General features: G+C 42.0%; 1 protein-coding gene across 2 annotated transcripts; it reads right to left on the bottom strand.

Moving 5' to 3' along the window:
- Positions 1–1046: 1046 nt before the first annotated feature.
- On the bottom strand, positions 1047–18572 carry Nup43 (nucleoporin 43). Of its 2 annotated transcripts, none has more exons than XM_070010957.1 (8): positions 18401–18572; positions 18080–18202; positions 16391–16468; positions 14293–14473; positions 12887–13022; positions 10908–11059; positions 8502–8624; positions 1047–3047 (listed from the first exon to the last, which is right to left on the bottom strand). In XM_070010957.1, the coding sequence occupies exons 1-8, from the start codon at positions 18518–18520 to the stop codon at positions 2821–2823; spliced, it is 1140 nt and encodes a 379-aa protein (XP_069867058.1). In that variant the 5' UTR covers positions 18521–18572; the 3' UTR covers positions 1047–2820. The 2 variants fall into 2 exon arrangements, with proteins under 2 accessions (XP_069867058.1, XP_069867059.1); XM_070010958.1 differs by having other exon boundaries at positions 2804–2980.
- Between the last annotated feature and the right edge of the window lie 5565 nt (positions 18573–24137).

Below are 24137 nucleotides of genomic sequence, written 5' to 3'. Positions count from 1 at the left end.
GGCTTCTAATAGGAAAAAAGCCACTAAACATAGTTTTAAGCAGTAATATGAGAAGAATTAAAATGTCTGTGGCCCCTGAGGTAAGACAAACAAAAGCAAATTTCAATTATAGTAAACTAATGAAAAGTCAGTAAAATACCTAGTTAAAACATATAATACAGGGGCTGGGAAGGTGGCTCAGTGGTAGAGCACTTGCCTTGCATGCTTGAGGCCCTGGGTTCGATTCCTCAGCACCACATAAGCAGAAAAAGCCAAAATGGCACTTTGGCTCAAGTGGTAGAACACTAACTTTGAGCTGAAGAGCTCAGGGACGGTGCCCAGGCCGAGTTCAGGCAGCACAACCAACAACAACAACAACAAAACATATAATACAAATTCAAATATAAACATAATTGGTGAGAAGTCAGGCTCACGTATAATATTTGTCTTTCGTCGTCTGGCTTATTTTGCTTAATATTATTTTTTAGTTCCATCCATTTTCTTGCAAATGACATAATTTCATTCTTTATGGTTGAATAGTATTGTAGTTATGTGAAGGAAGCCAAGCAAGAGCATAGGTCCCTGAGTTAAGACGTAGTACTGGCACAAAAAAAAAAAAAAAGAAAAGAAAAAGAAAAACCACCAAGAACAATGCTGTAGGTCTGATATTATCCTTAAAATTGGGGGAGAGGAAAATTCCTCATCCACACACACAATAAAAAGTCAAGAATGAAAATTTTATCTAGAATTTGCTGTAAAACAATCCAGAGCTGGGGTGAAGGGCGGGTAATATACACAGGGAATCATAGCAGCAGACATGAAGATTGGCTGTGTGTTGTTAACTAATGACATACAAAGGTTCATTACCAGACTTGGAATTACCCATCACACACATTTTCAGAGGCTAAATGTGGTCCTGCAATAGAAGGTGTGCTTAGCATACAAAAGGGCATGGGTTCAATCCCTGGAATTCCCTACTCCACAGAATTTCAAATGTATTACATCAATTCTCAATGTAATGATCACATGTAAAAGATGAAGCTGTAAAACAGAATTATGGCATTACTATTTATTTATATAAAACTAGATTAGGAATAGCATGGTGTAAAGAGCAGAAATCAGAGAAAGAAATCAATTGACATAACCATAAACAAAACTCCAACTTCCAAGAGACTCATAAGTCAAATGCTAAATTGAAAAGTACTTCATCAAATAGCCTAAGGCAAAATAAACAATGAAAATAACCCTTCAGATAAAAGGTGCTACAAATACTAAACTAATATAAACTGTCTCAGAAAATGAAAATGGCTAGTTTTAAAAGAAATATAATGAGTACAAAAACAAAAAACAAAAAAAAAAAAAGAAATATAACGAGTACAGCACTTAACAACAGTAGAGAAACTAGAAACACATGCCTAATGAATGGTAGGCAACATGGCACATGTATGTTTAGCTATACCGTACAGTATTAAGCAGTTCAAAGTGACAGGAGAGAAATCTATTGTTAGACAATTACATCTACAAAGATCACATCTATATTTTCACTTTTATTTAAAAATGTATGGGCTGAAGGTAGAGCTAACTTAGTGGTACTTTGTTGAGTATGCAAGAGGCCTTAAGCTCAACCCCAGCAATGCAGAAAACAAAACAAAAAAATGTATAAACAAGGTGATGGGTAGAGAAGCATAAAAAGAATATTGTCTTTGGGTTATAAGCTTTAAATACTGAAATTTTTTCTTTTGCCTATATTTGTTGTACTGAATGATTTTTGTCCTGTCTTAAAAAATTAGTCTCAGCAATAAATCTATACAGATTAAATTTTTTCATCTATTTTCTTTCCAAATTCTTTGGACATCATGAGTAATTATCTTTCTTTGAAGTTCATGAAGGGATGGGTAGGGATTGAACCCAGGTTCTTATGTACAGCAAGCATGTATTCTAATTATCACTGAACTATATTCCAAGTCTAATTACTAAGCCTTTTAAATCAAGTATTTTGAGCTATGTAAATATTTTTAAAAAGCAGAATATATAAAAATATGAATATATTTTTAGTGCTTAAAGATTTTATTAAAGTTCTTAAACATGTCTAACATTTCATAGACAGAATATTACATTTTAAAAGTGTTAACAAAAATATCCAAACTAAGCTGGCTCACACCTGTTAATCCTAGCTACTCAGGAGGCTGAGATTTGAGGATCACAGTTTCAAAGCCAACCCAGGGAAGAAAGTCCATAAGGTACTGAGAAAAAGCCAGAAATGGCACTGTAGCACTTTTGCTCAAGCACTAACCTTGAGCAAAAAAGAACTTAGGCCTTGAGTTCAAGCCCCAGGACCAACATAAAAAGAAAAGAAAGAGAGGGGGGGAGAGAGGGAGAGAAAAGAAGAGAAAAGGACTGACAATTATAACTCAAGAGTTAGGATAATGCCTACTAAATCTAGAGTTCAGTCCCAGTACTGCATTAAAAAAAAGAAAAAAATTAACAGTATTGAATGCCACTAGGGGGTGGCATACTCCAAATTACAAGAACCCATTGATGGTTTGACAGCTTTAAACACAACACCAAAAATGAAGAGCTAGTTCCATCAGCTGTCAGTAATAGTCTGCTTGAAGGCAATGTTTATCAACACAAGGATCACTGGTGCGTTTTCATGTGTTCCAAAATCTTTAGCAACTGATGTAGAAGAATCCAAAAATGAAAGTCAAGACTGGGCATCAACATTAACAATAGTTTACTAATGTTTTTGCCACAAATACTGCATTTTCTGATAATAAAATTTTGTACAGTGGAATTCAGAGAACTGTATGTTTTACTTGGAATCCGGTAACTGCAGTACTTTTAGGAAAACAGTTGTCTGGTGACATAAATTGCTTCTGCATCAGTTCCACAAACAAGACAAGGACCCAAAACATCCAAACTGTTCACAGACAAAGTCCGGCTGGGCAGTAAACTTGTGATCTCAATACGGTCTTTTGCAGGATCAGTGCTGAGCCAGGAACTTGTAAGAGAATGGTGAACATTTGCCTGGTTACTAATGCTCTGAGAAAGAAAAGTACTTGTTCTTCCTGGGGGGGGGGGGGAAGAAAACAGAAAAAGAGCTTTTAAGACTTTTTTTTTTTTTTTTTGGTGTAGGTATGCCAGATCTGAGGCTTAGTTTTTCAGCTCAAGGCTAGCACAACCACATAAGCCACACTTTCCCTTCTGGCTTTTTATTGGTTAATAGGAGATCATTTTATTGGTTAACTGGTTGCTGGTGGCCCACGCCTATAATCCTTGCTGATACTCAGGAGGCTAATATCAGCGGACAAGGTACAAAGCCAGCCTAGCTAGAAAAGTGTGTGACTCTTTATTTCTAATTAATCAGCAAAAAAAAAAAAAAAAAAAAAAAAAAAAGCTGAAAGTGGAGGTGTGGCTCAAGTGGTAGAGCATCAGCCTGAAAAAAGTCAATTGAGTCTAGGTGCTGGTAGCTCATACCTATAATCTTAGCTACTCAGAAGGCTGAGGTCATAGCCAGGCACCGGTGGCTCATACTTGTAATCCTAGCTACTCAGGAGGTTGAGAGCTGAGGATCTCGGTTCATAGCCAGCCCAGGCAAGAAAGTTCCTGAAACTCTTATCTCCAATAAACCACTAGAAAACCAGAAGTGGTGCTGTAGCTGAAGTGGTAGAGTGATAGCCTTGAGCTAAAGAGCTGAGGGACAGCGCTCAGGCCCAGAGTTCAAGCCCCACGACTGACAAAAAAAAAAAGAAGGCGGCTGAGGTCTGAGGATCACAGTTCAGTTCAAAGCCAGTCCAGGCAGGAAAGTCTGTGAGACTCTTATCTCCAATTAGGCACCAGAAAACCAGCTCTACCACTTTGAAGCCACAGCTCCAAAGTGCTAGCTTTGAGCAAAAAGAGCTCAAGGCCAGTGTCCAGGTCCTGAGATCAAGCCCTACAATCACCACCACTACCAACAACAACAAAATTAATCAAGAATATGAGGCCCTGAGTTCAAGCTCCAGTACCAGCACACACGTAAAACAAAGTCTCATGGACTTTTTGCCCAGGTTGCTTCAAATTGGGATCCTCAGATCTCAGCCTCCTAAGTAACTAGGATTACAGCTGTGAGCCACCAGGTCCTGGTCCATGATAGGCTTAAGTATTTCTTAGGAGATTGCATAATTTTTTTTTTTTGGGGGGGGGGTCCGGTCGTGGGGCCTGAACTCTGGGCCTGGACGCTATCATCCCTCAGCTCTTTAGCTCAAGGCTAGCACTCTACCACTTGAGCTACAGAGCCACTTCTGGCTTTTTTCTTTTTGCTTATATGGTACTGAAGAATCGAACCCAGGGCCTCAGACATGCAAGGCAAGCGCTCTACCACTGAGCCACCTTCCCAGCCCCCGAGATTGCATCATTTTATATTTAACTTTTTCCTCCCACTCCTGGGGCTTGAACTCTGGGCCTAGACCCTGTCCCTGAACTTTTGTGCTCAAGGCCAGTGCACTACTACTTGAGCCACAGCTCTAACTCCAGCTTTCCGTGGTTAATTTGAGATAAGAGTCTCATAAAAAGAAGGCAGGCCCTGGTGGCTCACACCTGAAATCCTATCTACTCAGGAGGCTGAGATCTGAGGATCATGGTTCAAAGCTAGCCTGGGCAGGAAAGTCTGTGAGACTTTTATCTACAATTAACCACCAGAAAACTGGAAGTGGAGCTGTGGCTCAAAGTGATAGAGTGCTAGCCTTGAGCAAAAGTGCTCAGGGACAGCAACCAGGCCAGGAGTCCTATGACCAACACCAACAACAACAAAGTCTCCTGGACTTTCCTGCCTAGGCTGACTCCAAACCATGATATTTAACTCTTTTAACAGTATATAATATCATGTCTTATAATAGAAAACACAAAAACAGGGGCTGGGAAGGTGGCTCAGTGGTAGAGCGCTTGCCTTGCATGCATGAGGCCCTGGGTTCAATTCCTCAGCACCACCTAAGAAAAAAGAAAAAAGCCGGAAGTGACACTGTGGCTCAAGTGGTAGAGCGCTAGACTTGAGCTGAAGAGCTGAGGGACAGCACCCAGGCCCAGAGTTCAGGCCCCATGACCAGAACCCCCCTCCCCCCCAATAAAAGAAAACACAAAAAGAATCTCATTTCCAGTATAAATTTCTATTTTCAAGCCTCAAAAGTTCAAATACAAGGTGGTGGGGGGAAGAGGGGAAAAAAGGAAGTAAAATAAGTATTTAACTAAATACTAAAATAAAATTGTTTTTCCATAAGTAAAGTTAACATAGATTTACACACATATTCCATACTCCCTATTTCTCTAGAATTTGGGGGGGGGAGATATCGGGAGGGTGTGGGTCTCAATACAACTCTAGAGCCTCTTTCTCCAGAATTTTGGTGTTTCAGAACTTTATTCTCAGGTTTTTGGTCATCATTTATCATTCCTAAATTTTACATTGTTATTGAATGCTGTGCAAATTAATATACAGATTAGTATACAGATTTTGCCTCAATGCTTGGGATCAGAAAGAAATATTTGGGGTTTTGGAATATTTGCATAGACATAATGAACTATCTTGAGGGTAAGACCTAAGTCTAAATATGAAACTAATGTTGCCTATACACCATGTATGTACAGCCTGAAGGTAATTTTATATTTGTTTTATTGTGCTAGGTTTTGACCAATAGCCCATTGCACGAGGTCCATTGTCTAATTTTCTATTTGTGGTGTCATGTAGAAACTTAAAAAAAGTTCCAGGTTTGGATTACTTGGATTTCAGATTTCCAGATTAGGAATGCCAAAACATATTAATAGAATTCCTGGGGTAAGATTCCTTCTGGGTCCTACAGCTCCTACTTTCCTCTGCCCTCTCCAATAGTGTACTTTCCAGAGCAGCCAGTAACTCTTGGAACCACTGGTGGGGCTACACTCCCTCCTTGCTTAAAATCTTGCTATCTTTCTATCACAGAAGATACAATCTTGTCTTGTCAGGGCCTACAAACTCCTACTAGATCCGTGGCTCCACTACTAGTCCTTACCTCCCACTACTCTACTCCCCTTCTCTGCTGGTTGACCCGCAGCCAGTGGCTGGTATGTTCGCCCTGCCTCAGGCCTTCTATCTGGGACACATTCGGGTGATTCAGACCACTTCTTGTAGGTCTCTGCCTAAATGTTATTTCTGTGAAGAGGAATGTGTCCAAATAGCCTCTAGCATGGCTCTCCACATTCTGCCTTTACTATTTGTATTTTTTGTGGTGCTGGTTATCAAGGCCTTGAATGATAGTAAGGACTTTACTACTGAGCTCCACCTCCAGTCCTCTGCCTTTAGTCTCCATCCTCCTACTCGACCTTATTCTTCTACACAGTAAGCAGCAGTGCATTTGCTGTTATTTCCCTTTTATGCTTTTACACTTTTCCTGTATTTCACTATGTACTGTAAGGGGCAGGAATCTGAAAACTCCATTTTCCAGGCATTTCTGCCATCTGTCATATGGATGTGCCCTGCCATAGGGAAGGACTACTGGAGGGAGGGGAGCGGAGATGCTGCAAGGAGGAGGAGGAAGAGGAGAACAGAAGCAGCCCTTCCTGCTCCAGCTTTCTGGCAATGATAATATGGAGAGTACTTAAAGCAGAAAACTGCTGAACCAGAACCAATTTCAACAGCATTTATAACAGTCCATTACAAGAGGTATTAACAATTGTTGATTTCTGTGTATTACCATTTCTTGTTTTTTGCTCTCCTAATACCCTCTCTTATGTGATCTCTTTCTCCATCTATCTGTCACCTACTCTCATTCTCCTGTTCTCTCTTCCTCTCTTTCTGAGCCCTTCTAAAACATGTACTACTACCTCATTTTAAAACCTGGTACTTAGTGCATTTCTGTTTCTGATACATTATGCATTTGGTGCTTTTATTGTCTGGTACAGTATTTTCTCTGTGTGTATAGGAACTTTTATGTTCCGGTAAGCATTCAACAAGACATTTCTGAATGAATGAATAAACTTTGGAACCATAAATCTTCAAAACTAAAAAGCTTGAAAAGTATAAAATAAAACAACCATCACCAAACTCTTGATCCAAATGTCCAGTTTCTGGATGAGTTTTACTTACTGTTGATTTTATTTATTGTTTTTATTGTTTTTATTTTTTTGGGCCAGGGCGTGGGGCCTGAACTCTGGGCCTGGGCGCTGTCCCTCAGCTCTTTAGCTCAAGGCTAACACTCTACCACTTGAGCCACAGCTCCACTTCCGGCTTTTTTCGTTTTGCTTATGTGGTACTGAGGAATCGAACCCAGGGCCTCAGGCATGCAAGGCAAGTGCTCTACCACTGAGCCACCTTCCCAGCCCTTACTGTTGATTTTAATCCAAAGACAGGCCTTTTAAATGGAGAAGAAACCAGGACCATTATATATAAAAAATCTGATTTGTTCTTGCCACACAGCCTGCCCTGACAATACAATGTAAAGGAACTACAAATGCCTATCCTATGGCATGAGGGCCCAAATCAAGGGCAGTTACAAAGAATTTAGGCTGTCTGAAGCAAGCTAGTTAATAGAATAGCATTTCTAGTCATCATGAGTATTGTAGTAAGGAGCCAACAGTCATGATTCAAGCCCTAGGATAATCAAATTTACTCAACAGGAAAATAGAAACATTCTGACATTTTTTAATGTTAAAAATATAAAAACGAAGCTGGGTGCTGGTGGCTCACACCTGTAATCCTACTCAGGAAGCGAAGATCTGAGGATCTTGGTTCAAAGGCAGCCTGGGCAGGAATGTCCGTGAGACTCTTATCTCCAATAAACCACTCAGAAAATCAGAAGTGGTACTGTGGCTCAAGTGGTAGAGCACTTGCCTTGAGCTGAAGAGCTGAGGAACAGTGCCCAGACCAAGTTTAAGCCCTATGACTGACAAAAAAAAAAAAAAAAAATGTAGGGGACGCCAGTGGCTCATGCCTATAATCCTAGCTACTTAGGAGGCTGAGATCTGAGGATCGCAGTTCAAAGCCAGCCCAGACAGGAAAGTCCATGAGACCCTAATCTCCAATTAACCACCAGAAAACCACTGTGACACTGTGGCTCAAGTGATAGAGCACTCGCCTTGAGCTGAAGAGCTGAGAGACAGTGCCCAGACCCAGAGTTCAAGCCCCATGATGGACCAAAAAAAAAAAAAAGAAAATGTAGTCAGACATGGTAGTAATCTCATCATGGAGGAGGTTGAGGCATGGAATGTGGAGTTTAAAACCAATCTGGGCTATAAAGTAAATTCAAGGAGGTATATGAGACTTAAGTCTCAAGAAAGCAAGATTTTGGGATGTAGCTCAATGTTAAGTGCCTGCTTAACATGTGCAAAACTCTAGATTCAATCTCAGCCCTAAAAAAAAAGAATGTCTAATTTGTCTACATATTTGATATATAGCTCAGCAGCAGAATGCTTGTCTAACATACTGAAAGCTTTGAGTTCAATATCCAGTTCTGAAAAAAAAAAAATGGAGGGAAAAGCAGCGAACTATAACAAATAAAAATCTTGATGATGATTACCTTGGTGAAAGAGCGAGGACTTTTCGGGTGTATCTGTAGAGGCATCCCAGTGCCAGAGGGATCCATCTTCAGAACAAGTGAACAGATGATCTGGATTGGATGGGTGAAAGTGAACTTCCCACACTAGGAGATAAAAAATGAGAAGCTTATTCTGATCCCAATTAAGCAAGCAACATCAAAACTCCTTCTCCAGGTCTCACTGTCATTATCTTCCATCACATACCTACAAGATGGTTAAAAAGGCTTCAAAACTAAAGAAAAGAGGATATAACTAAGCTGGAAGCTGATGGCTCACACTTGTAATCCTAGCTACTCAGGAGGCTGAGATCTGAGGATCAAAGCCAGCCCAGGCAGAAAAGTCTGCGAGCCCCTCTTATCTCCAAGAAATTCAGAAAAAGCCTTGAGCAAAAAGAAGCTCAAAGATAGTGCCCAGACCCAGAGTTCAAATCCCCAGACAGACAAAATAAAAAAAAGATTTAACTAGCAGTGACTACCATATATCAAAAGAAAAAAGCCAAATAAGTCTACTTATAGACTGGACTAAAAAAAGTAAATAAACATAGTTGCTAAATCATTTAACTTATCACACTATTTATAGAAAAGAATGAGCATGGGGCTGCACTGAGATTTTTTTTTTTCTTTTTTGTCAGTCATGGGGCTTGAACTCTGGGCTTAGGTGCTGTCCCTGCGCTCTTCAGCTTAAGGCGAGTGCTCTACCACTTGAGCTACAGCGCCACTTCCGACTTTCTAGTGGTTTATTGGAGATAGGAATCTCACAGTCTTTTCTGCCTGGGCTGGCTTTGAACTGAGATCCTCAGATCTCAGCCTCCTGAGTAGCTAGGATTACAGGTGTGAGCCACCGGCGCCCGGCTTGAGATTTCTTTTACTGAAATTGGTGTCTTTACTTTCAATTCCTGGGTCATAAGTGAATAAATGTTCTATTACTGGAAAGACTGAGAGACCACACTGAAATACAAATGCGTTTCTAAGAGTGAGAATTCAGTACTGGCTCATACCAAACTCTGGGTACTTATGTTCTGTATTATAGAAACAGCAATTAGTTTCTAGCAGACCAAAACTTGCAAATGCTCTAAGAAGTGGATTCAGTATCAGACAGAGGCCTATGAAGAAGTCACATTGGTAATGTCATTCCATCCTCAATCTCTGGTTCTAAATATTAAGGGAACTCTGGTTGTTCATAGACAGCTGGCAGCCAATTACTAGCCAGGAAGTTATCTGAGCTTGCAGAGAAGACAGGGGGTCTCTGAACAAGGATTCTGTGAGTCTGGGCTATATGACCTTAAAGAATCAATGCAGACGACTATGGGCATAGCTCAAGTGGTAGGTATTTGCTTAGTAAGTATGAAGCCCCAAGTTCAATTCCCAATACCACCACCAAAACAAAAGTCCAGAAAATGATATCAGGGATAAATGACACGTCTGCAAGGTGGCAGTCTTCATTCTGACAGATACCACAATTAAATAACATGCTACAAAGCATAAAAATGTCGCCTTCCGGGGCTGGGAAGGTGGCTCAGTGGTAGAGCGTTTGCCTTGTATGCATGAGGCCCTGGGTTCGATTCCTCAGCACCACATAAGCAAAAAGAAAAAAGCCAGAAGTGGCGCTATGGCTCAAGTGGTAGAGTGCTCGCCTTGAGCTGAAGAGCTGAGGGACAGCACCCGGGCCCAGACTTCAGGCCCCACAACTGGACTCCCCCCCCCAAAAAAAGTCACCTTCCTCAGAATGCCTGCTGGAAGTTTCCATAAAATATATTCATATTGTGCAATTAAAACAAAAAGGATGGATAGGAATGTATTTATTTCATTAGGGTTTTATAACATAAAAGTATGACAACAGGAACCAGTATTTTTAGACACAACAATCTGACAACATGCATTAAAGCTTTAAATCTATGCAAACATTTTGGACTATCTATTCTACTTCTAAAAAATTATCCTAAGAAAGTAAGTACATAGAGAGCTAGGTGCAGGTGGCTCATGTCTATAAGCCTCGATATTCAGGTGGCTAAGACCTGAGCATTGTGATTTGAAACCAGCCCCGGCAGGAAAGTCTGTGAGACTCTTAATTCCAATTAACTGCCAAAAATGCAGGATATGGAGATGTGCCTTAAGTGGCAGAGCACTAGCCTTGAGCAAAAGAGCTCAGAGACAGTGCTCAGGCCTGAGTTTAAGCCCTACAACTGACAAAAATAAACATTTAAGAAAGTGCATAGAGACTAATATCTAATGGTATTTATTTAGTTTCTGGATATAATACTAAAACAAGTTAGAGAAATTAAAGATTAAGTAGAAAAAGAGATTAAGATCCCCATAGCTCAATACACAAAGTACTTACATGTCATCTAACTGCCACCTAATAAAAACTTGTGTTCTCACAATACTTACTTTCAGCTTCATGTGCCTTTAGGAGAGATACAGGCATAGTGCCTTGTCGAACATCCCAAATACTCAACATTCCATCCTGGCCACCAGTAGCAACCACGTGCTGCTGGTTGGGATGTCTGTCCACACAGTGAAGCGGCACACGGTCACCAGTCCTTTTTGCAAGAGATACACTGTGTCAAATATGTAGTAAAAGTACAACTCATCCTTGTACAACTTAAGAAACATTCCTATTCAACTAAATACATAATTGTGTAGTAGCTAGAGCTATGAAATGATGCCCCGAAACTAATTGCATTGACTATATTTATAATTAGTAAAGAATTTTAAGAAACAATGGCCAACCTTAAGTCTCTCTTCAACTTAGAAACATGGGAAATAAAATAACCTATTAATGCCGTGTACTGGTGGCTCTTGCCTATAATCCTAGCTGCTCAGGATGCTAAGATCTAAGGACTGCAGTTACAAGCCAGCAAGGCAGAAAAGTCCATGAGACTCTTAGCTCCAATAAATTACCAAAAAAGCTGGAAGTGGCACTGTGGCTCAAGTGGTAGCTTGAGCAAAAGAAGCTCAGGGACAGTGCCCAGGAACAGCAAAAACAAAAACAAAAACACACAAAAAAAACCCACCACCACAACAAAAAAAAGAAATTACAAAACACTACTGGTAAGATGTACAAATCATATTTCCCTCTTCTAAGCTTTTAAAAAGTATGCATGAACTATGCCAGATATTCTTTACTTACATCGTAGTTTGCCTCAGTATCCTAGATAGCTGGGAATACAAGTATATGCCACCATGCTCATGCTCAGGTATTTGCCTTATTTAATGCTTAATTTATATATATATATATATATATATATATATATATATATATATATATATATAATATACACACACACACATATATATATATATAATTTTTTTTTTTTTTGCCAGTTGTAGAGCTTGAACTCAGGGCCTGAGCACTGTTCCTGAGCTTCTTTTGCTCAAGGCTAGCACTTTACCATTTGAGCCATAGCACCACTTCTGGCTTTTTCTGTATATGTGGTACTGAGGAATCAAACCCAGAGCTTTATACATGCCAGGCAAGCACTCTACCACTGAGCCACATTCCCAGCCCTATATAATTTTTTTTCAGCTTTACACATTGTATTTGTTGTCATGGTTTAAGACAGGGTCATGGTACATAGCCCAGACTGGCCTGGAGCTCCAGGTTCTTCGGCCTTCACCTGTAGAGTGCTGGGATTACAGGTATGCCTGGATAGCCTGACATATTCTGATTTTTTAAGAAAAATATGAAGATTAAACACCTTGAAAAGGAGAAATCTGTCCAGAAAAAAATATTCTGGCATGTATTTTATCCCCAATCACTTCAGGGTATATTTCACTCACTATCCATATAATCATTTTTTTGTTTTGTTTTGTTTTTGGTCAGTCATAGGGCTTGAACTCTGGGCCTGGGCGCTGTGTCTCAGCTCTTCAGCTCAAGGCAAGCACTCTACCACTTCCAGTTTTCTGGTGGTTTACTGGAGATAAGAGTCTCATGGACTTTTCTGCCTGGGCTGGCTTTGAACCGTGATCCTCAGCCTCCTGAGAAGCGCCCCGCTCAATATAATCATTTGATGAGCATAGATTTTTTTCCATTAAACAATATAAACTTCAGTGGTACCCGCACAAAAAACAAACAAAAAAAGTCAAAAAGATAAAGACTCTGCATATAATAAATACTTATTATATGTGAATCATAGTAGTATTAAGCCCATCATGTTATACTTGCCTTATCAGTTAACCAGTAAAAAGGGTCAATGATTTGACAGTCAGTTGTACTAATTAATTAATTTTATGTTATACAACTGAAATTACAACTCAAAACTTACAGAGATAGCTCAGTGGCAAATCAGTTGCCTACCAAGTGCAATGTTCTGGGTTTGATTCCCAGTACCAAAAAATAAAAGACCAAAAAAAAAAAAAAAACTTACAGTGATAATATCTGAGAGGGCTCATTTCCTTGTTGTCTGAAATCCCATATTTTTAACTGTCCAATTGAATTTACTGTAAGAATCTCAGGAGTTCGAAGGAAGGTTACAGCATGAAGTGTACTGCTATCTGCATTGTCTACAAGTTAAGAAGTAATGGGAATTAATAGGTCTCTATTCCCCCAAGAGTGTCTGAGATCATAACCCCTCTATTGATTCAAATATTAGAAATGAGAATTTAGCCAGACCTGGTGGCTCACATCTGTAATTATAGCTATTCAGGAGGATGAGATCTTGAAGATCACAATTCATTCTAAGGCAGCCTGGGAAGAAAGGCTGTGAGATTCTTATCTCCAATTAACCACAAAAGGCCAGAAATGGAGCTGTGGCTCAAGTAGCAGAATGCTAGCCTTGAGCACAAAAGCCAGAGACAGCAGCCAGGCTCAGATTTCAAGCCCCAGGACTAACCAAAAAAGAAAGAAAGAAAGAAAGAAAGAAATGTAATTTTACATTAGTTTAATTTCTATGGAAATATGCGTGACAATGTGCAGGTTTAGAAACATTCCTCTGATAGAAAAATACAACTGACAGCTGAACTGTTGCTTAGCTAGGGGACTGAGTTTTTTTACCATTTCCTTCTGTGTGTTTGTACTAGTATTGGGATTCTGATCACAGGGCCTGGGTGCTGTCCCTTAGCTTTTTCACTCAAAGCTGGCACTCCACTAATTAAGCACAGTTCCACTTTTGGCGTTTTAGAGGTTAAGTGCAGATAAAACAGTCTCATGGATTTTCCTGCCCAGGCTGACTCTGAACCACAATCTTCCAATCTCAGCCTCCAATTAGCCTCCTAGCTAATATTATAGGAATGAGCCTTTTTTTTTTGGTCAGTCCAGGGTTTGAACTCAGGGTCTCATGTTTACTCAGCTAGCTTGCTCAGCTGGTGGTCTATTATTTTTTTGGGGGGTGGGGGGGTTCTGGTTGTGGGGCCTGAACTCTGGGCCTGGGCACTGTCCCTCAGCTCTTCAGCTCAAGGCTAGTGCCCCACTACTTGAGCCACAGCGCCACTTCTGGCTTTTTGCTTTTTGCTTATGTGGTGCTGAGGAATCAAACCCAGGGCCTCAGGCATGCAAGGCAAGCGTTCTACCACTGAACCACCTTCCCAGCCCCTGGTGGTCTATTATTTGAACCATACCTCCAGCCTGGTATTTTTGCTGGTTATCTTCGGAGATAGAGTCTCAGAGGCTTTTCTTCCCAGACTAGCTTTGAACTGCAATCCTCTAGAACTCAACTTCCTGAATAGCTAAGATTATAGGCATGAGCTTTATGTATTTTTATATACAACACTTAGGACTGTATTTACTTGGCAATCTTAAGTATTCAATTATTATGAGATAGATGATTCTTCTTACCTATAGTCCTTACAGCTTCCTTGTGATCAACTCTGAAGAGATTTATTCGACCATCTTCTCCAACTGTGACAATTTCTGGGTTGTCACACACAACACCTGTGCATGGTGCACCGCTATAGGAAGGACTGCCAGGACCTGTGTGGTAGTGAGCTGCTGTCCACTGCTGGCTCACTGACAGGGTCTAGGCATCAGAAAGAAGAGTACTAGGAATCAAACAAAGTTCCAGATAATGAACACTTTATTTCACACTCTTCTAGAAAAAGAATAATTTGCTTCTCTTCTTTGTACCTTATGAGTATCAATGTCTAAAAACTACTTCCGTTAAAGCTTGTATGCACACAGAATTAGTCTTCCAAGAATGTTTTTCAGTAATATTCTACATTCATCTTTTTTTTTTTTGTCAGTCATGGGGCTTGAACTGTGGGCTTGGGCGCTATCCCTCAGCTCTTCAGCTCAAGATGAACGCTCTGTTGTGGCTTGAGCCACAACACCACTTCCGGTTTTCTCGTGGTTTATTGGAGATAAGAGTCTCATAGACTTTCCTGCCCTGGCTGGCTTTGAGCCGTGATCCTCTGATCTCAGCCTCCTGAGTAGCTAGGATTACAGGCATGAGCCACCAGCCCCCGGCTCTACATTCATCTTAAATGAATGACTTTTAGCTATCAGGTAGCTCACAAGTAACTATAAATTTTTGTGAGAAAATACTCAAGTAAGAAATAAACTTGTATATCTTTCACTAATTTTTTGTTTTCTTTTTCTGCATTAAGAAAAATAGTTAAGGGCTGGGAAGATGACTCAGTGGTATTGTGCTTGCCTTGCATGCATGAGTACCACATAAGCAGAAAAAGCTGGAAGTGGTGCTGTGGCTGAAGTGGTAGAACGCTAGCCTTGAGCTGAAGAGCTGAGGGGAAGTGCCCAGGCCCAAAGTTCAGGCCCCACGACCAACCAAAACAAATAATAATAATTATGATTGAATACTTATTAGGTGACTTAATTTTGGGGTTTTTGTCAGTCATGGGGCTTGAACTCAGGACTTGGGTTTTGTTCAAGTACTCTCCCACCTTGAGCCACAGTACCACTTCCAGTCTTCTGGTGGGAGATAAGAGTCTCACAAACTTTCCTGCCCAGGTTGGCTTTGAACCATGATCCTCAGATCCTACCCTCTTGAGTAGCTAGAATTACAGGTGTAAGCCCCAGCACCTGGCCTATTAGGAGACTTTTTCCAAATCCAACAAGCACTATGACTTAAAATTGTGTTACTGGCAAGGGCTATTTTAGAGAATTGCTCTCACCACTGTGAAGGTCAGCACACAAAAAACTTTAGCATACAAGAACTTTAAAAATGGTTAAGCCTTGAGTTAGTAGATCTTATTTCCTAATGAAGACCTGGGTTATATCCAAATAAGCAAAGTATCTGTTCCTCTTTCATTCATAGTATCTACATGATGCTCTTTTTCAAAATATTAAACACTTTTAAAGGAAAAATTACAAGAAGATTACCTAGTAGAATACCATATTTTTAGACCTACTTAACAGAATGTATTTAAAGGCTGTCTAATTCCATGAAAGCACAGAGATATAGTTCTACACTCACCTACCAAAAAGTGGAGAATAAGGGATAGGGGTTATAGCTAGCTCAGTAACAGAATATATACCACATTAGAGGCCCTGGGTTTAATTCCTAGCACACAAACACTCACACCTAAAACATTGGGCAGTATTTTTTCCTCTTCATTATTATTATTTCTTTAAAGGCAAAGTCATATGTGGTCTTAAACTCACTGGTTTAAGAAATCATCTTGCCTCATCCAGAGTACTGTATAGAATACCTGATTCTACAGAAATATACTATTCCAGCTCCCTTAATGTTTAAATACTACAAAAATTGTTTGTGTAATTATTAAGCACAGTGTCCTTTAAACCTCCCTAAAAATCATTAGAATAAAATTTTATGTTTGAAATAGAAGTGCTGGAAGTGGCGCTGTAGCTCAAGAGGTAGAGCGCTCGCCTTGAGTTGAAGAGCTGAGGGACAACGCCCAGGCCCAGAGTTCAAGCCCCACGACCGACAAAAAAAAAGAAAGAAATAGAAGTGCTTTACCTGGTTATTTGGATGGTGAAGGAAAACAGTTACACATCCTGTTGATGAAGCAGCTACAATTCTTTCCTGGTCAAAAAACTAAACAGAAAATTCCTGCTTATTATAGATTTACAGACTCAGAAATATAAGCAAGGAAAAAGCCCACTTATTTGTTCAACTCAGTTACCAGCAAATCCTATAACAATGTAAAAGACCAAACAGCATAGAAATACCAAGAAAAATGTATAAACAGATCTAAAAATAAAAACTGTCATAAAAATAAAAGTATTTTCCTAATAGTATTTTTGCTTTTTCTTTTCTTTTTTTTTTGTATACTGGAGTTTACCACTTGAGACACACCTCCAGCCTTCTCTTTTAGTGGTTATTTTGAAGATGGAGTCTGCTCAACCTCCTGGGTAGCTAGGATTACAAATGTGTGCCATTGGTGCCTGGCAAAAATAGTAATTTTAAGCTAAATTTATTCGCCCAAAATTTACTGAACTTTGGACTATAACAATAAATCAGTCCTACAGATAGATAGCTTTCTATAGAATAAAATGTGTAGAGTCTGAAGTCATAAGGACCAGGACTTGATGGGGCTGGGAATGTGACTTAGGGGTAGGACCCTTGCCTAGAATGTAGGAAGCCCTGGGTTCTATTCCTCCGGACCACAAACAGAAAAAGCCAGAAGTGGCAGTGTGGCTCAAATGGTACAGTAACAACTTTGAGCAAAAGAAGTTGGAGACAGTGCCCAAGCCCTGAGTTCAAGCCCCAGGACTGGCAAAACAAAAAAAAAAAAAGCTGGGCATGGGTGGCTCATGCCTGTAATCGTAACTATTCAGGAGGCTGTGATCTGTTTGAAGGCAGCCCAAACCCACTGGGCAGTAAAACCGATGAGTCTCCCACGTAAACCCTTGAGTCTTACCTTGTTATCTACAAAACAAAAACAAAAACAAACAAACAAACAAAAAAGCCAGAAGTGGAGCTGTGGCTCAAATGGTAGAGTAGTCCTGAGCTTTAGTTCAAGCCTCAGAACTGGCATGGGCATGTGCGCACACGCATACACACACAAATTGCATAGGGATCTATGTTACCTAAGCTGACCTCAAACTCCTAGACTCAAGTAGTTAGGACTACAAGCTCTTGGAAGGATATCTAGCTCTGAAAACTTAAATTTCACAGCCACAACGTACTACTGCTTTTGAGACCTTTTATAGAGAACCTAAATTCTCTCAAGCTTTGTTGGCAAACCTTGAAAACAGGAGGATTAACCTCTAGAGAGTAATTCTGACAATTCAAAAGTCATCCCATGTTAACTGCCTTCACGAAGTTTACTACACAGTATGTTCAAAAGATACTAATCTCAGCTTTCTCAGGGTGGCAGAATTAACAACCCTGGGAATACAGCTCAGTGTAGAGTACCTGGCTAGCATGTGAGGCCCTGGGATCATCCACTGTAGGTGGAGGGAGACAAAACCAAACTTGACTTACAGGCATGCAATCTCTATCTCCCAAACCATGGCTTGGCACATAGGAGACGGACAATTAATTTTAAAACTATGACTAAACCTACATCCTCTTTCCCAGTTCTAATTCTGCCACTGGGTGGCTAAATGATTTTTGGTAAAACCATACTTTAAGGTGTCCAGTATCTCTACCGATAGCCTTTCAAATTTTAGAAGTTAACTTGTGGATACATCACAGATTTACCTGTAAATCCATGACATCACCATGGTGTCTGATATCACACAATAATTGATGGTCTCCTTCAAAGCCTCCATCAGAATCCACGTTTCCAAAATCTCCAATAGACCACAGGGAGACGTAATTGTCCTGCAAGGCAGAAAGTTGTACCTTGAGAGGGTGTAACCGTCAGCCCCCCGGAAAGTAAACATCTGTATTGTGTGCGGCATCGCATTCGTCCGGGGCTCAGACAAAGGTTAACGCCCGGGTCCCCAGATCTTTCCAGAGAACAAGGAGAGTCGGCGCGCGCACCACCCGGGGCGCGGAACCCGAGAAGACAGCGGGTACCTCATTGTCCCAAGAGCCTGTAGCGAACGTCTCCGCGGTCTGCAGGCTCCCGGGAGGCACCGGTCGCCAGCGGGTTTTGCTGATTTTCTGAGACACAAATTTGGCGTAAATATCCTCCATGCCGAGAGCGACCCGGGCAGACCCAGCAAGAAGAGCGCCGCGCGCCTCTCAGTCCCGCCCCTTCCCGCGGAGTCCTGATTGGACGAACCCTCTGCCCTGAGACGGTGGCTGCCGAGAGCCAATCTTCCTCCGGACTCGGTGTTGGAACTGCGGACTCCCGGGTGTGCAAAGTCCATCTTCACTGTAAGGAGCGTTTAGGCCTTTAGGCCCCGGTGGCACTAAGTCCTACCTATTCCCGTCCCGCAAAATCAGTGTGGGAACGGAAATAATGTTTGATAATGCAAAAATTAGGCAGTATAAGAGAGCATTGTAAGGACAAAGAAAATCAATGTCAGAGAAAACATTTTATTGCACAAAAAAAGACGATTTAGGGGCTGGGCAGGTGGCTCAGTGGTAAAGCGCTTGACTTGCATGCATGAGGCCCTGGGTTCAATTCCTCAGCACCACATAAGCAGAAAAGCCGGAAGTGGCCCTGTGACTCAAGTGGTAGAGCACTAGCCTTGAGCTGAAGAGCTGAGGGACAGCACCCAGGCCGAGTTCAGGCCCCATGACATGACGGACAAAAAAAAAAGTACGGGAGCCGGGCGCTGGTGGCTCAGGCCTGTAATCCTAGCTACTCAGGAGGCTGAGATCTGAGGATCGCGGTTCAAAGCCAGCCCGGGCAGGAGAGACCGTGAGACTCCTATCTCCAATAAACCACCAGAAAACCGGAAGTGGCGCTGTAGCTCAAGTGGTAGAGTGCTCGCCTTGAGCTGAAGAGCTGAAGGACAGCGCCCAGGCCCAGAGTTCAAGCCCCACGCCCGACAAAAAAAAAAAAAAAAAAGTACGAGCCTATTATCTCAAATCTTTTTCTCTTTATTCCCAAATCATTTGCTGTACATTTGATGTGCAGTTTCAGAACCTGGAGTTGGAATTGGGAGACTCTAGTTTTTATTCCAACACATATCCTTGCTTGTAACCTGGGTCGATTTATTTCTGTAATTGAGTTTGGTGATGGCTAAGGTCAACAGACCAGGAATCCAGTCTCTACAGTCCTTCTGTACTGTTGTTAAACTTCTCTGAACATGTAAAATACTATTTTACATGGAAGCATGGTTTTTGTTGTTGATATTGTTGTAATAGTTTTTGTGCTTTGGATTTTTCTGGGGACCAAAGGGAGAGAGATTGCAGAAAAGGAGGAAGGGAGGGTAAACCAATGCAATTATGCTATGTGGGTATTTTAACTACTTTCATATTTTTCCCTAACCATTAATATTTCTAGGATCATTATCAGTATTTCTGTTTATTATTTTCCTAGCTACATCAATAACGTTACTGATACTTAAATATATGTTAGCATAATGTTATATTTAGTATCCTACTGTAAGACAGTAAATTTATGTACTTGTGAGATGCTATTTTGTTAATACTAATGTTTAAATGAGGCATTTTCTCTATTTTATTGTCAGATTTGTTGGATGATTGTTTTTTTAATTAATAATTTTTTTTTGCCAGTCCTGGGGCTTGAACTCAGGGTCTGGTAACTGTCACTAAGCTTTTTTTGCTCAAGGCTAGTATTCTACCACTTGAGCCACAGTGCCACTTCTGGCCTTTTCTGTTTATGTTGTACTGAGGAATTGAAGCCAGGGCTTCTTGCATGCAAGGCAAGCACTTTACCACTAAGCCACATACCCAGTCTTTTAATTAATACTTCTAAAGAATGCATTTTTTATTTATTGGCCAATCCTATTATTATTTTTACTGTTGTTATTGTTATTATTATTATTATTATTGGTCGTGGGGCCTGAACTCTGGGCCTGGATGCTGTCCCTCAACTCTTCAGCTCAAGGCCAGTGCTCTACCACTAGAGCCATAGCAGAACTTCTGCCTCTCTCCTGGCTCTCTCTTCCCTTTGTCCCCCACCACAACTCAGGGCCTTGTGTTCTTGCCTGGCTTTTTCCACTTAAGGCGAAAACTACCACTCCACTCTGGCTTTTTGGTGATTAATTGGAGATAAGAGACTCAGACTTTTCTGCCTGTGCTGGCTTCAAATCTCAGTGCTTAGATCTTAGCCTCCTGAGTAGCTGGGATTACAGACATGAACCACCAGTGCCCAGCCATTTCCTGACATAGAAACATGCCAAAGTATGTACAGTCCATGCTAAACAGAATAGAAGGGCCAATCAATGGCAGGGTGTAGAGGAACCGCTCCACAAAGATGATTTTACTCTTAATTGATCTCTAGTCACTTCAAATGGGCATCATAGAAGTGGCGCTGTGGCTCAAGTGGTAGAGCACTAGTCTTGAGCTGAAGAGCTCAGGGATGGCGCTCAGGCCCAGTTCAAGCCCCATGACAGACAATAAAAGGTGGGGGGCATCACATCATGCAGTGAACAATATGTAGCTCCAATTTGCCTATCCTACAGAACCATTCTGACTGACCCTCTCCCCCTCCACCCTCTTTCCCCCTTCACTCCCCCACCGCCAACTCTGGCCACAGCTGTGCTCATGAGACATATCACTTACTTCCCTTCTGTGGTTATATTGGGCAGTTTTTGTTGCTTATGTCATGTCTGTCTGAGTTTGATGTCCTACCAGATTGGAAATTCTGTGAGGATTAAGCAGAATGTCATACTTAGTTCTATACTTGAAGCCTTCTAGGAGGATGGCATGCTTAGATTTGGTGCCTGTTAATGCTCATTGAAAGAACAGCTAAAAAAAGACATAGGAAGCAATCCCTTCTTCATTGTGCCCACTGCTTAATATGAAGCTGATCTTTGTTCTGTACTGGAATGGTAAGGTAAAGCACCAACCTGGCATTAACTATTCACATTGTCTGTGTTCTACCTGTAGCAGATGGCATAATTACATGTTTTCATTGGAAAGAGTTTCTATGTGGGTCTATGCACCTATGCAACTTGTGGGCTAGGATAGGAGGAAAAACGGGGAAAGCAGAGGAAGGGGTAGCATTACCCAAAAAATAAAGAAATGTACTCTTATTACTTATGAAATGGTAACCCCTCTATATACCACCTTAATATTAGCAATAAAATTATATTGAAAAAAGAAAATATTGGGGCTGGGAAGGTGGCTCAATGGTAAAGTGCTTGCCTTGCTTGCATGAGGCCCTGGGTTCGATTCCTCAGCACCATATAAGCAGAAAAAGGCAGAAGTGGTGCTGTGGCTCAAGTGGTAGCTGAAAGAACTGAGGGACAGTGCCCAGGCCCAGAGTTCAGGCCCCATGACCAACAAAAAAAAGTTACTTGTAACATCCATCCCTCCCTCTCTAGTTTTCAGAATCTTTTTCCATCCTTGAAATTCTTGAACGATAAGATCATTACCTTCCTGCACTTCTTTTGGGGGAGGGGAGTCCATTATAGGACTTGAACTCAGGGCCTGAGCGATGTCCCAATTTGAACCATAGTAACACTTTTGGTTTTCTGGTGGTTAATTGTACAAGAATCTCATGGACTTTCCTGCCCAGGCTGACTGAATGGTGATCCTCAGATCTCAGCCTCTTGAGTAGCTAGGATTACAGGGGTAAGCCACCAGCACCCAGATCATTCATCTTTTGAATCACTATACACTACAGTATTTATCACCATGTGTTGTTTCTTTAGAAAGGATCATCATATACAGTTATCTTTATCTTAAATTGATAGCACCGCTCACAGTGAGAGTGTATAAAAGTACTACTTGTAAATGCAATCCATCAGAGACAAGAAGTTGTCAGTTTCCTGTTAAGACACTGAGTTTTATTCAGCAGAAAGACTTACCAATCAGGCCATTCTGGCATGTTAATCTCTCTGTATACGTTTATTTGGGAGCTGGCCAAAAGTGTGGAGAGATAGAAGCATTTCAAATCTGCCTCCTTAAGGATTTGGGGATATTTGGGTGAGGAAAGGTGATTGGATTACACCTAACTGGGTCTCATCATGACCCTGGTGACACATCCACAGACAACTAAAAGCAAGCAACTAAGGGTAAGTGAAATCATGATGGAGAAACAAGGAACTCTAAGAATAGGTGCAGTTTGGAAAGCTTATTCAGGAACTAGGAGCAGATGGTTTACTTCGATTTTTCTTTGCTGTCAAGATGATTGGGAGAGGGGCTGGGAAGGTGGCTCAGTGGTAGAGTGCTTGCCTTGAATGAGGCCCTAGGTTCGATTCCTCAGCACCACATAAGCAAAAAGAAAAAAGCCGGAAGTGGTGCTGTGGCTCAAGTGGTAGAGTGCTAGCCTTGAGCTGAAGAGCTGAGGGACAGCGCCCAGGCCCAGAGTTCAGGCCCCATGACCGGACCCCCCCCCCAAAAAAAAAAAAAGATGATTGGGAGAAACGGGATGGAGAACTACTACGGATTAGAGCTCCAAACATTCAATTTTATTCTTATCCAGTAATTACATATTTGTTTGTTTGCTTTCCAGTACTGATGGTGCACCACTGTAATCCCAGCACTGGTGTGAGGCAAAGGCACGAGAATCAGGAGTTCACGTGTGATATGTAAAGAGACCCTGTTTCAAACAAAACCAAAACATCAAAAACACAAACGAGTTTCCCATATACATTCATTTATGGTCATGGAATAATAAAAAAAAATAGGTAAAGTGTATTTCAGACTGGAAGCATGTTGCGTGACAAATTTTGCTAAGAAGTAGCATTTTGAAGTTGCTGCTGACATAGTTACGGCAGATGTTTCTACATAGCTCTGCTTCCTTTCTAAAGTTTACTGTACTGGTAGCTGGATTCTGTCAGCCCTAAGTCTAATTAGGAGTCAGCAATTTGGATGTGACAGGCAGCGTTCCGTGTCAGCTTTTCGCTCAGGGTCTTGCACAGCTGATAACAATATAGCTGATGTCCAGTCTAAGAGTAGAATTTGCGAGGCCTGATTCGCTGAACACACACACTTGGTGTAGAGAAAATAGAATGTTCGCCATAGGGTGCTGCGCCGTTTTGTAGCCAGTGGTAGCTCTTTACGCTTGTCTGGTTTGAAATGAGCGAAACACGCCACCCCGCCCCGCCCAACCCCAGGACACGGGATTCTTCCACGCTGAGTGTGCTCTTTATAGAGCTGAAATCCAACCATGGTCCCCCAGTCTCCGCGTGACGGAGGAGGGAGATGCTGGCTCCGGAGCCCGAGGCTCAGGTCCTCGGGTGGGAGCCGGGGATGCCTGTCATTCCGGCCCCATCACCCCCTCTGCCTCTCACCGATCCAACTAGGAGTCCCCGGGGTTGCGTGAGGCAGGGCGGAGGCAGCCCACCGTCTAATAATCTGGACAGCCATAGGAGCAGCCCCGCCGCTCGCAACAGCTGACCCGACGGCGACTGCGGAGCCACCCGTAGCGGCGGCGCAGATCCGCCCGGGCCTCCCGACGCCGCGCGGGGTAGCCGGAGCTGCGGTCAGAAACCGGACGCACCGCGCCGGGCGCCCCCGGCCTGGCCTCAGGACCCCGGCAATACGATCAACGGCATCTTCAGAGAGAGGGACGCGGAGGCGTTGACCGAGACCTGCCTCTCCCCGGCGGCTGCCCACAGCCACAGCCCGCACAGCAGCGGGGGAACCAGGCACCCCCCCCCCTCCCCGCCCCCATCCCCGGACTCCGCCCGGCCGCACCCCGGGCCGCGCGGCGTCACAGAGCGCA

Source organism: Dipodomys merriami, unplaced genomic scaffold, assembly GCF_024711535.1.
Source record: "Dipodomys merriami isolate MVZ:Mamm:240054 unplaced genomic scaffold, mDipMer1.0.p SCAF_8, whole genome shotgun sequence".
Classification (NCBI taxonomy): domain Eukaryota; kingdom Metazoa; phylum Chordata; class Mammalia; order Rodentia; family Heteromyidae; genus Dipodomys; species Dipodomys merriami.
This window is presented reverse-complemented; position numbering and strand designations above follow the sequence as displayed.